Source organism: Oryzias melastigma, linkage group LG9 (genome assembly GCF_002922805.2).
Source record: "Oryzias melastigma strain HK-1 linkage group LG9, ASM292280v2, whole genome shotgun sequence".
Taxonomy (NCBI): domain Eukaryota; kingdom Metazoa; phylum Chordata; class Actinopteri; order Beloniformes; family Adrianichthyidae; genus Oryzias; species Oryzias melastigma.
This window is the reverse complement of record NC_050520.1, coordinates 31,282,616-31,295,298: the sequence shown is the minus strand read 5'-3', so window position 1 is coordinate 31,295,298 and position 12,683 is coordinate 31,282,616. Positions and strand designations below refer to the sequence as shown.

The 12,683-nt window shown below is 39.4% G+C and overlaps 1 protein-coding gene across 1 annotated transcript in view; it reads left to right on the top strand.

Moving 5' to 3' along the window:
* tacr1a (tachykinin receptor 1a) overlaps positions 1–11,135 on the top strand; it is a 69,229-nt gene extending 58,094 nt beyond the window's left edge. The window contains exons 3-5 of the mRNA XM_024275164.2: positions 3,822–3,972; positions 7,456–7,652; positions 10,478–11,135. Of these exons, the coding sequence (XP_024130932.1) occupies positions 3,822–3,972; positions 7,456–7,652; positions 10,478–10,823 (694 nt within the window). The 3' untranslated portion in view covers positions 10,824–11,135. The remainder of the gene's footprint in view (positions 1–3,821; positions 3,973–7,455; positions 7,653–10,477) is intronic.
* The last annotated feature ends 1,548 nt before the right edge of the window (positions 11,136–12,683 follow it).

The following is a 12,683-nucleotide window of genomic DNA, read 5'->3' as shown; positions in this document are numbered from 1 at the left end:
AACTTTGGGATATTTTGCATATTTTCGCGCGGCGAAAGAGGGACGGGTCACACACTCAAAGCTGAGATTTATCTTTCCATCTACAAATAACTGGCATTGTTTGAACTACATTTAAAACGTCCCCCGGGTGCGCCTGCTGTTCAGAACGTCGGGGGTCCGCAGCTCTTGGGACGCGGCGCCGGACGTGAGCCGGTACCACCAGACGTGGTACTGGACGCGAACCGGAGCCGGGTAAGGGTGCAGGAGCTCTCCAGGTCCTGGCGCCGGGCCGGTCCTAGCAGGTGGTTGGAGACCCGCCCGTGATCTAGTGAGTGCGGCCGGTGAGTTAGAGGGCAATGAGGGACGCCCGAGCGCGGTATGGAAAGGCACGTATGAGAAAATCTGCGATTAATGCGCCAAAAAAATTGTCGGCGTCAAGCACATGTCAGATTAACGCGACAAATCTGACTTTCTGACTTTCAACATTTTTGTTAAGATTATGGTTATTTCTTTGACTTGTAAATTGCTACCACAAACCCTGTCTCCTGAGTTTCTGAATCCTGAACCATCGATTCTTGACAGCAACTAAAACCTGGTTTGACACTGACTGGGGGGAAGGAACTGAATCTAAACACACTGAACACAAGCAAACAAGGAAAACTTGACTTAAAATGAATTTCTGTCAGGTAAATTATAAAGCAAAAAAATATATTTTTAATTTTTATTTTAGAAGTGTAAATGTTACTTGTTAGCTCATAATCGAGAATTACCTCATGCGACCTTTATAGCTCCACAGACTACTATTTGTGCCTTTCCATTTGGCATTGCACACTTTTGTATATGATTGTGTCTCAGTAGAAAGCTTCTTCTCTAATTTTTTTTTTCTCCAGTCGTCCTGGTTATTCATTAGGATTAACATAATTGTAGCTAATTGCTGCCAAAAACATCCCGTCAGGCTTATCTACAGCTCTGGCGTATGGGAAAGCGAACTGCCCCTGTGTGATTGCTGAAGTCAGGGGGGTCTTCTGTGTGAATATACTTAATCACAGCATGAACGTTTGTGCACCGCTCTGAAGGCTATGATACCATTTTGTACAATTTAATGGACATTAATGCCAGCATGCACTGTGGGGTGCTTACAGTCAGCCGGTGGGATCAAACGCTGTGTCCATGAACGATAAGAAAATCATTTGCTAAATTCTGAAACTGTCACATTTCATTAGTCCATAAAGGATTTTAATTCAATGGGCAGTTCTTGAAGGAAAGGTCTGACTTCCTTTCTTAACAGTTAAATAGCTTAGACAGAACATTAGCTCTTAAATTCCCCCTGAAGATGCTACTATCAGGATTTTTCTGTTTGATTTAAACATAAATCAAAATATTTTTTCCTGCATCTTTTGTTAGAGTCTAAATCTGAAAGACAGAATTTAATTTAACTGGATGTTGTATGTTACCACTAACATGGCCTTACCAGTTGTGTAAAAGGTATATTCACCTTTCAAACACAAAAGCATGTTTTATTCAAATCAGTCATGTTATCTGATTTCCTTGCTTTTTTTCTGAAGGCTTATAGACAAACTAACTGCTTGGATAACCAGAAGCATTAAACAAGTCTTAGATAAAGTTAGGAAGAAGCTGCCTGTTGAGTTAAAGGCACACAAATTGACTTGTGAACAAAATTAAAGACCCACTTCAATGAAAATTTTATTTTTGGTGTTTTTAACATGTTCTTGTAGCCTTTTTCTTATCATGGAGGATGCATATATTAACAAAATAATTTTTTTTTCAATGTAATTGTTGTGCTCAAACAACAAGTGCTCTGCTCTGCTTCATTCCAATGCATCCACTTGCAGATGAATAGATCCGCCTAGGGCCGGGGGAGGTTTGTAGGCTAACAGGAACAGTATAACAATCACAGCCTAAACATAAACATTTATGTCCTTCCAGAAAGCTACACATAGCCAAATTTGTTTCTGTAATCTTCACATAAAAAAAAATAATACAAAAATATTTTAAAAATTAAACCAATAGTCTATCCTCTCCAGTCATAGTTTAGACGGCAAAAGGGTGGAATAAAATGTTATGTTCTATGTGGGTCTTGATCGGCCAAATTGAGAGAAAAAAAAAAATAGATTTTTCTGAAAGTGTTTGGGGGCCAAGACAAATGTGGAGGAGGGCCGGATTCGTAGTTTGGGGACCCGTGCTCTAAGCTGACATCTGGCTCAAATCTATAAGGCTGGAAAGCTACAATATTGTCCACCGGGCACCAGGGAAACTGCAGACAAACCCAATTGGGGCCCACATTTTCTGCCCACTTTTAAACCATATGGGGCCCACTTGGCTTTGCTGGCTGGGACTGAAAATAATTTTACAATAGATCAAAAGATGATCAGAGTGGGACTTTAATGATTTTAAAAGAAACTGTTAGTGATTTGCTTTTTAGCTACTGCTCTTTCAAGCTTACTTATACCTACTAGTCAGATGGCTTTGTTAATCATACCAGCAGTGAGCATATGCTAAAAGAACCCAGATTTTAAGTTTGCAGATAGATCTGTCTTTACAGAAAACACTAGACTCTGAACACTGGTACCCCAGAGCGCTGTGTCCTCAGCTTCCTGCTTTCCCTATTCTTCTCTCACAACTGTGCTCCCAGATACCCCTAAACGTCTTTGTTAGGGTGGCTGATGTCATCCCTGAAATCAAACAATGATAATAGCCAAATATAGAGAAAGTCCAGCATTTGTTGCAGTGGTTTGGACTCCGGAAAGCAGCTTGCCTTCTGCATACAAAGAGTGGAGGTGCAGAGGGTGGCCAGCTTTAAGTTTCTTGGTGTGCTCATGTTTGCTGATCTCACATGGACAACACACATCAGCCACCACATAAAGAAAGCACAACAATGACTTAATATTCTTAGGAAACCCAGGAGTGATCACCTCCTGCAGTAGCCTCTTTTCAGAAACATCTACAGGTCAACAATTGAGAGCGTTCTGACCTGCTGCTGTAGCGCCTGGTTCAGCAGCAGCACCGAGGCAAACAAGAAGGACCTGTAGTGGGCGGTGAAGGCAGATTAGCTCGTTACTACCTGTGCTCAAAGACATTTGCGCCTGCCAACTCAAAAAGAAAGCCTGACACATCCTCACCAGCACACCCACCCCAGATTCTCACTGTTCACATTACTTTCTTGGAAAAGACGCAGGCTGGTACAATTTAGAAGAAAAAAACTTCTACCTACATGCTGTGAAAACCAACCAACCATCTCCACTTGCCATCATTTGAGAGCAATAATATGTCCGTGTTGTCACTACCTCTATCTATTTTCAGAACCAGATGTGGTGACAGGGTTGCCAGAGCAAACTATGCTACTGCTGGGCAAAGGCGGGGCACACCCTGAACAGTTCGTCAGTCTGTTGCAGGACCACAAACAGTGGACCCAACAATCAAACTAATGATGGTTTTAGACTGTGGGAGGAAGCTAAAAAGAGATAAAGTTAAAACTGTGAAGCTAGAAAAGAAAAGTGCTTGATTGTCTCAGAAAGCACTGAAACTCCTAAAGGCCCTTGTAAGGATTTGAACCAGTGTTTCTCACTGTTAGACAAGAGTAGTCATCACTGTACCACCAATTACATCTTCAAAAGAAAATACATAATACACATTTTTGTAGATATACCTCAGTGTTGCCATTTTTTCTTGATTTCCTTTTTCTAGCTGTTTGATTACAAAAAAGCTGAAGAGAAGAGCTGCTGTATTCATAACATTCATACCCTTTACAGGGACAGCAAAGGCATTTCCTGTCCATGCCGGAATATTTCCCTTCTATAATAAGTGGTTTTATCTTCTTTTAGGTACCAAGTGTCTGTGGCCATCTTACTTTACTTCCTTCCCCTGCTGGTGATGGGTTGTGCATACCTTGTGGTTGGACTCACGCTTTGGGCCAGTGAGATCCCAGGAGATTCTTCGGACCGCTACAGAGAGCAGCTGATAGCCAAGCGCAAGGTAACCTGCTCCTTGGATCGACCAGCCTTTTCTCCCATCCATGTTGCAGTCTCAAAATGAAGTTGGCTGCACATTGTTTTGTTTTGTTTGTATCCTGGTGATAAAATAATCATGACAGCATCAAAAACCTGAACCCTAAAGTTTCACCCCTTTCATCTTCTTCTTTTATGGTTCTTCAGAATACCTTGTTTCCTTTCACAAAAGCAACATGTTTTCATCTTCTATTTTTTATGGTCTGCTACGCTTCCTCTGGTTGTATTTTCCAATAAACAGCACATATGGATTATTATATATGCAGAGCCTTAACAATGTCTGGAGTAGTCATTTACTGTTTATTTGGAGTTTAGGAAGCACGAGTTACCTTAAATATGAACAGATTGGTTCAAAATCTGTATTTTTTTAGGATTATTCTTTAGAAATGTATTATAACAATCGTTACAGATACAGATTCAATATCTCCAAATATTGTTTTATTTATCAACAGGATTATCTTGCGCAGGTGTTGTATTTTGACTGACTTGTGTACAATTATTTATGATACTTTCAGAATCAAGGGCGATTTTTTTTTCTTTGCGGGCTGTGAGATTGTTTTAATTTTAATAGATTACTTTGACGAATCTAACCCCGCACAGTACTTTGTTAAATGTTGCTTCCTCCCCTAATTAAAGTGACAGTCTTACTGACAATAGGTAATAATGATCATGTCAAAAAGGACATTTCCATCCATCCATTTTCTTAACCACTGTATTCCTTTTGGGGTCACGGGGTGCCAGAACCTAACCTGCTACGGTACACCCTGGACATCACATTTATTCCAAGAAATATTTAAGCTCATGTTTTTTCTGGTTGTTAGAAATGTATAAATGCAGCGTCCTAGAAACTTTCTGAGAAAAACTAATCTGCAAAGCACTGCATGCACAGCTGCAGATGTTCTTTTATTCTGTATAAATTGTCCATCTCCTGGACAGAACAAAGGAGCAACCTGAAAGATGCTGATCCACCTTCACACTAATGAGACAGCTTCACATCTTTATTTTCAGCTCATTGGCAGTGAGAGTGGTCTGTTTATTGTGGGTTAAAGCTAATGATTTGTCCCTGTGTGTTACATTTTCATTTTACTTGACAGAGTTCAAAGCAGCTCATGCTTTTCAGCAAAGGGCTCTGCAAACGAAGTGCTTCAGTCAACGGACTGGCTTAACAAAGGCGAGAGAAACTGAATACCAAATGTTTAGAGAAGACCAGCAGCATCTCTCATTAATAGGAAATTAGATAGGAGCAGGAAACTAACTGTATCTACAACTCCACTGGTGCAGATTTTTTCCCACACATTCAACTTATATTCCTTCTTAGTACTGTTCTGGGTCAGGGAAGTTGCTGGAGCCTATCCAAGCTACTTTAGGGTAATGGTGGGTTACAACCTGAACATGTCACTATTCCATTGCAGACCCACACAGAGATATGCACAAACTCCACACAGAAAAGATCCAGTGTTAGGATTGGACCCTTTACTTTGCATTGTATGTTTTTGAATGCTGCACCGGCTGGGATTCAAACAGGGGTCTTCCCAGTAACTACCATGAATGGGGACACGGTATGAAAAAAAGGCCCTGCGACGGACTGGCGACCTGTCCAGGGTGTACCCCGCCTTCGCCCTTCAGTAGCCGGGATAGGCTCCGGCACCCCGCGACCCCGAAAGGGAAGAAGCGGTCAAGAAGATGGATGGGTGGATGGTATGAAAAAAAAACAGACATTACTTAGGGATCCTGCTAAAACAGAATACACTCACTGGAAACTTTATTAGGCACACCTGTCCAACTGCTCGTTAGCACAAATTTCTAATCAGCCAATCACATGGCAGCAACTCAATGTATTTAGACATGTAATCTATGTCCAAATTCACCCCCTTCTCACCATATAGAGCACTATATAGTGCATTCGCCATTTTCTAGTGTTGTCCGACTCTACTAATTCCAAAATTGAGTGCACTAGAAATTTCCCAGAAGTCTTTGCGAAAAACTAGTATGCATCGATGCTCAATAGATTAGCAAATATAGACCACAATGCCTTGCGTTCAAACAATTTTTAACAAAAAAACGTGTTTGGATGTATTTTTTTAATAAAAACACAATGGAGTCATAAATAAACGTTGTGAAATGTTAGTATTGATTCGATTTTCACTTCTTGAAATCTGTGATGTCATATCCGGCGTTTAGAAAAACGAAAGAAAAATAGTGAGCATCGTATCCGAATTGACTTTAAAATCCAGGGCACTATATAGCCCAACACTATTTAGTTTTGTAGTAGTTAAGGGTTGGGGGGAATTTCGGACACAACCGTAGACATGATCAAGAAGATCTTCTGCAGTTCAAACCGAGCATCAGAATGAGAAAAAAGATGGTTGAAATGATTTTGAAATGTGGCATTGTGGTTGGTGATAGACGGGCTGGGCTGAGTATTTCATAAACTGCTGATCTACTGGGATTTTCACCCACAACCATCTCTAGGGTTTAGAGAATGGTCAGAAAAAGAGAAAATCTCCAGTTAGCGGCAGTTCTGTGGGCGAAAAGCCCTTGTTTATGCCAGAGATTGACTAGATTAGTTCCAGTTGATGGAAAGACAACAGTTACTCAAATAACCACTGGTTACAACCAAGGTCTGCAGAAGAACCTCTGAACGCACAACACGTCCAACCATAAAATAGATGGACAACAGCAGCCAAAGACCACACCAGGTATCACTCCTGACATCTAAGAACAGGAAACTGAGGAGAAACAGGAAACTGAGGCTATAATTCACACATGATCACCAAAACTGGACAATGGAAGATTGTTTAGTCTGATGAGTCTCTATTTCTGCTGCAACATTTGGATGCTAGAGTCAGAATTTAGCGTCAACAACCTGAAGGCATGAATCCATCCTGCCTTTATCAAGAGTTTAGGCTGGTGGTGTAATGGTGGGACCCCTTAGAACCAATGGATCATGGTTACAATGCCACAGCCTACCGGAGTATTGTTGCTGACCATGTCAATCCCTTTATGACCACAGGTTACCATCTTCTAATAGATACTTCCAGCAGGATAAGAAGCCATGTCATAAATCTAGTATCATCTCAGACTGGTTTCTAGAATATGAGAATTTGTTCACTGGATTCTAATTACCTCCACAGTGACCATATCTCAACCTAATAGATCATCTTTGGGATGTGGTGGAACGGAGATCGGCATCATGGATGTACAGCCGACAAATCTGCAGGAACTGTGTTATGCTATCATGTCAACTTGGACCAAACTTTGAGGAATGTTTCCAGTACCTTGTTGACTCTTCTTGAATTTTCTAAATGGAGACATTCATTTCAGTAAATTATAAATAATTAATTTTTTGTGTGTTGTTTTGCTTTTTTAAAGGTAACCTAAATAAATCCAACTGGCACTGAAAAAGCTCTCTAAAATGAAATTTACAACTGTGCTGTCATTTGTCTATCAGGTGGTGAAGATGATGATCGTTGTGGTGTGCACGTTCGCCGTGTGCTGGCTGCCATACCATACCTACTTCCTGCTGAACCAGTTCTTCCCTGACATGTCTCAAAAAGCGTACATGCAGCAGTTCTACTTGGCCATCATGTGGTTGGCTATGAGCTCCACCATGTACAATCCCATCATCTACTGTTGTCTGAATGACAGGTTGGTGGACTCCTTTTAAGTTATAGAAACATTACGGTAAAAATAATAAATAACCATGGAAAATTCTGGTAAAGATATACAAAATCCGAATTGTACATTTTGTCAAATTAACGGTTGGAAGTAAAAACTGACCAAATGGTATTTAAAAAAAAGAAAAACCACAAAGTATCCATGTAAAAAGCAAACATGGTTCCTGGTGCCTGCAGTCATCTCTTCAGTTTTGTCTGTCTTTAACTCTTCTGATCAAGTTGAGCTTGTATCTCTAGGGAAGCCTGATTGTTTTCAGTGGCTGGTGTGTTAAGGACCTAATCTTTTAATTTTAATCATAATGGTTATGCACTTTAAAGCTTTTAAGTTCAGCTTTGTTACAAAACGTTTAAAACTGCATCGGGAAAATTCTAATCTTATTATTTTATTGAATTAATTTTCAAAGTAGTATATATCCCCCACCTTTGCACATGCAAGTGACGTGCACATGAGTCCCTCTTACCAGAACTACGTCATAAAAGAGGCGGAGCGTTGGCAGAGCTTTTTTTGTTCTGCATGGTGATGTTGAACTTCTCAAGTCTGTTCCTGTGAATGTAGACTTTGCTTTCACCATAAGTTTGTAATTATGCTTTATTTTTATTTCCCTATCCTTTTCACATGTTATGAATGCAGGTTTAGTAAAGAAACAAGCTTGGTTTTATTTTCACTTGATTCCTGAATTGTTTTGTTGTCTGTCTGTCCATCCTTCTATCTCACATTTATCTATGTATCTTACGTTTATCTATCTATCTATCTTACATTAAGATATATATATATCTTACATCAATCTATCTTACATCTATCTATCTTACATCTATCTATCTATCTATCTATCTATCTATCTATCTATCTATCTATCTATCTATCTATCTATCTATCTATCTATCTATCTATCTATACATCTATACATCTATCTATCTATCTATCTATCTATACATCTATCTATCTATCTATCTATACATCTATCTATCTATACATCTATCTTCCTTACATCTATCTTCCTTACATATATCTTACTTACATATATCTATCCTGGATATATATATCTAACTTGCTTGTATCTATCTTACATCTATCTATCTATCTTGCATCTGTCTGTCTGTCTATCTCTCTATTTTACAAGCCTGTAATCATCATTTATTCATCATTTTTCGTTCGGGTATTTCTTGTATTATTCTTTTTTGTTATCTTGCTCTAATCTTTCATTTAGAATGTCGACACCAACAAAACCTCTTCAAATGAATGGAGCTAGCATTGACTCCAGACTCTGGAATTGGCTGAATGTCACAGTTTGCATTAGCAGTATGCGCTCGGTCTGCATCGTTAGCAGCGTTCAGCCTGCCAGCTAAAATGTCAATGAATCAGAAGGCTGTTATTTAACAAAACAAACACAGATGGTCAGCGCCGCTTGTTGCTTTAAATCACACATCTTCCCTTTTCTTCAGTTGGAACCACTTGTAGTTTTGCTGGCAGGCAAATGAGTTTTCACACTCGGGTGTTTTCACAAAGGAAACTCATTTAGTTCTACAAATTAAATCGTAGGCTGTATCGCAGCACGCTTGGAATTAGTCATTATTTAAAGATTAGACTTCATTTGTTTCAATCACCTTTCTTGATTTTAATGAGCGACACAGCGTCATCGGTGTTATTCGTCATTTTCTACCTCCTGATCTACTTGTGTTTTAGATTTAAATCTGTTCCAAATTCTTTACTGATTTGTCATTTCTTCCTGGCTCCATAATTCATCGTAGTTTAGATTGAGCATTTTTCCTTAAAGAACATGAGAATATCTAACTTTCACACTCCCTAATTTCTGCAATAGTGTGTTTTACTCATTCATTCTTTTGTCCACGTGTCTCACAGAACTTTGTGTTATTGCTGTTCTCTGTCAAAGTGTGTCACATAAACAGTCTGGCTGGAAGCATGTTCACTTGTGTTTGCTAGGAACCTCATGTTTGAATTTTTGTTCTTCTGTGATGTTTTGAAAGCCATGACTACAGCAGATTCCACTAAATGCAACAATTTACAGAATTTCTGACTATTGTTGTTGTAGAGCTTCTTTTAAAAACGTTTAACCCTTTAAAGTCCCACCCCGACCATATTTTTTTCCTTCTTAACCCCTCAATGCCTGTTGTCTCAAATATGCGACAAACCAAATCAGCCAAAAAATGTACTTACATGTGGTGAGTCTATGTATCTATCTATAAATCTGGACGTTAAAGGGTAAAAATGGTTCCCAGTTGTCTTTTAATTATGATTGTACAGTTTTTAGCCAAAATTAATTTGCCTTTGTCGTTTTTTAAGACATATTTTATGCACAGCAGCAGTAGAATTCAATTCTGGGTTGTGGGCAGGACATTTGGCTTGCAGCAACCCCGCCCCCTCCCCCTTTCCATTGCTGGGAGCTCTGTCTTCGCTCTCAAACGCAGGCTTATAGCCCCAAGCTAGCATTAGCGGTAAAAAAATAATGGGGATCAATAGTGGAGCAATCCAGCCGTAGTTTTGAACCAGAGGCCAGCTCGGACAAGGAAAACAAATGTGTGCAAGGAGGTGGAGCCGAAAGGTAAGAGAGACTTTGGGACGCCCAGTCAGAAATTGTGTCATTAGCTTAAAGGTTTTTCTAGCATCTGGTTTTCTGATCCAACGCAATTTGAATTAAGAAATACTCAGAAATTGAGTTTTAATCGTAAATTACTTTATTTACAATGAGAAATATGCTACAAGAACATGTTAAAACACAAAAAACACCCTGTATTAAAACACAATATTTAAACCCTCTGTCTTTTATTTTTTTTTAGGTTTCGCGCTGGTTTTAAGCAAGCTTTCCGCTGCTGCCCCTGTGTCCCGGAAGGCTCCTACGAAGGCCTGGAACTAAAGTCCACTCGGTACCTTCAGACTCAGACCAGCGTTTACAAAACCAGCCGAATGGAGACCACCATATCCACGGTTCTTCATGCCGGCGACGAAGCTGACCCGGCCAAAATAAAGAATAAAGGAAGACTGGGGCCTGGCGGAGCTGTGGTTAGTGCACGACCACATGGTTCATCCCTCGACCTCACTTCCAATGGATCTTCTTCCCAGAGTGTCTCCAAAACCGTGTCAGAGACTTCCAGTTTTTATTCCAGTAACAACACACAAGAATGAAGGCAGAGGAGGGTTTTTCAGAAGGCAGGGAAAGTGTTAGCTCCCACTGATTCTCCTCATAAATGGCATCTTGTGAATGTTATCTTTGTAAATTTGGCCCCTGTTCCCTGAACAGCATCTCCATCCACAGCACCCCCACAGAGAGTTCTCACTCCGCTCATGCTTAGTGCAAAACTGTAACAAAGAGCACTTCATCTGCATGAGCACTTTCTAAGCAAAAGCAAAAGTCAACTTCAGATCTTGTCACAGGAGCCTGCTCTTTGCCGGTGCAGAGAGAAGGCTCACAGGTCCAAAAAAATAAAATAAATAAAATCAGACAAGCTGTGCGACTTCACACAGTCTATTTTAGATTGGAGCCACAGTGTAACATGACACCAGGATGAAGTGAGAACAGCAGAATCCAGTTTTCACAAGGAGTTTTCTGCACTGACAGACCCACCTCCCCATCTGGAACAGAGAGAAAGCTGGTTTTCTCCTCCGCTGTCTCACAGAAAACACACCGAAATGTCAGCCCCATGTATGGTTTTTCCATATATATGTTTGCTTTTATTTACATATGCAGACACAACATAAAGAACTGGATAAACACGCCATTATTGACCAATCACACAGCAGATTTAGCATGTGCCATCGTTTACACATCAAGAAAAGGGGAAAAAAAACTCTCCGTTTGCCTCCAGGCGTATGTGACAGGATTGCTTATGAATTGCAGTTGATTAACTGATCATGAGTGTGAGCTACTGGTAAACCGTGTCCAACAGAATAGTTAAAGGAAATACAAACCAATATAACGATTGCATATAGTCTGGAAAGAACAAAACATTTCGCCTTTTAACAGAAATAGATCAACTTGACTTTGAACATTAGAACTGAAAGTGGGACACGATTTTCTTTAATGAAGTGATTCTATTGTAAAAACATGCAACAACTAAATTATAAAAGATCTAAAGATTAAAAAGTGAAGCACTGGTGATAACAAAATATACCATAATCAATTATTTTTGCCATTAGGGATTACTAATGAATTCTGGGTAATATTTTACTCCTTACAGTAACTTATGTCTTACTGCCTAAAGCATATTTGTCCAGATAGGTAAAACTATGAGGCATTTTAAGCATGAAAAAGCTGCAACGTTACCCATTTTTATGCTTGTGATTGGTCACTTTAACCGTTTTTAAATTTTAATTATTGAAATTACTGAGCTAAATTTCCTGTTTGGCTTGAGTTGTATTTTTTTTTTCATATGTGCGTTCAGACCTGATCCATCTGCCCTGTAAGGTGCAGTTATTTGAACTTTTTTAACCTTTTGAGGAACATCGCCCTCCTGGTCTCTATTTTCTCTTATTTCAAAGTAGATCCCTTATATTTTAGCTATGAACCTGAGGTTTACTCCTTCAACTGGGTTTTCAGTGCTTTCACTTTACCAAGAGTAAATAATTCTATTAGCTGTCATTTTAATACTATATATCTCATATAAATAGATAAAAGCTTTATTGTCACTTGCCTTCAAAACATTTTATTGCAGACTGAGTGAAATTACTTTTCCTGGGACCATGAGAGTGAAAAATTAAAACAATAATATAAAAAGTGTTAGATAAGAGACTAAAATAAATAAAACACCAATGAATATGAATAAAAAAGCAATAAAAGGTGCAAAAAAAAAGAGCGAAGAAGGAGCGGCCTCATTGACTCTAACTCTTCTAACCCCATCTTTACTTCATGCACTCCCAAAAGATTTCAGTGTTTATCTACCCAACCAGTCAACAGGTCCAAACATGATGTCTGGCTTCAGAGGGAGTCCAAGATAGTCAAAGTTGTTTAGTAATCGGACAGCTTCCCAGCCAGCAAAGCCAAGTGAG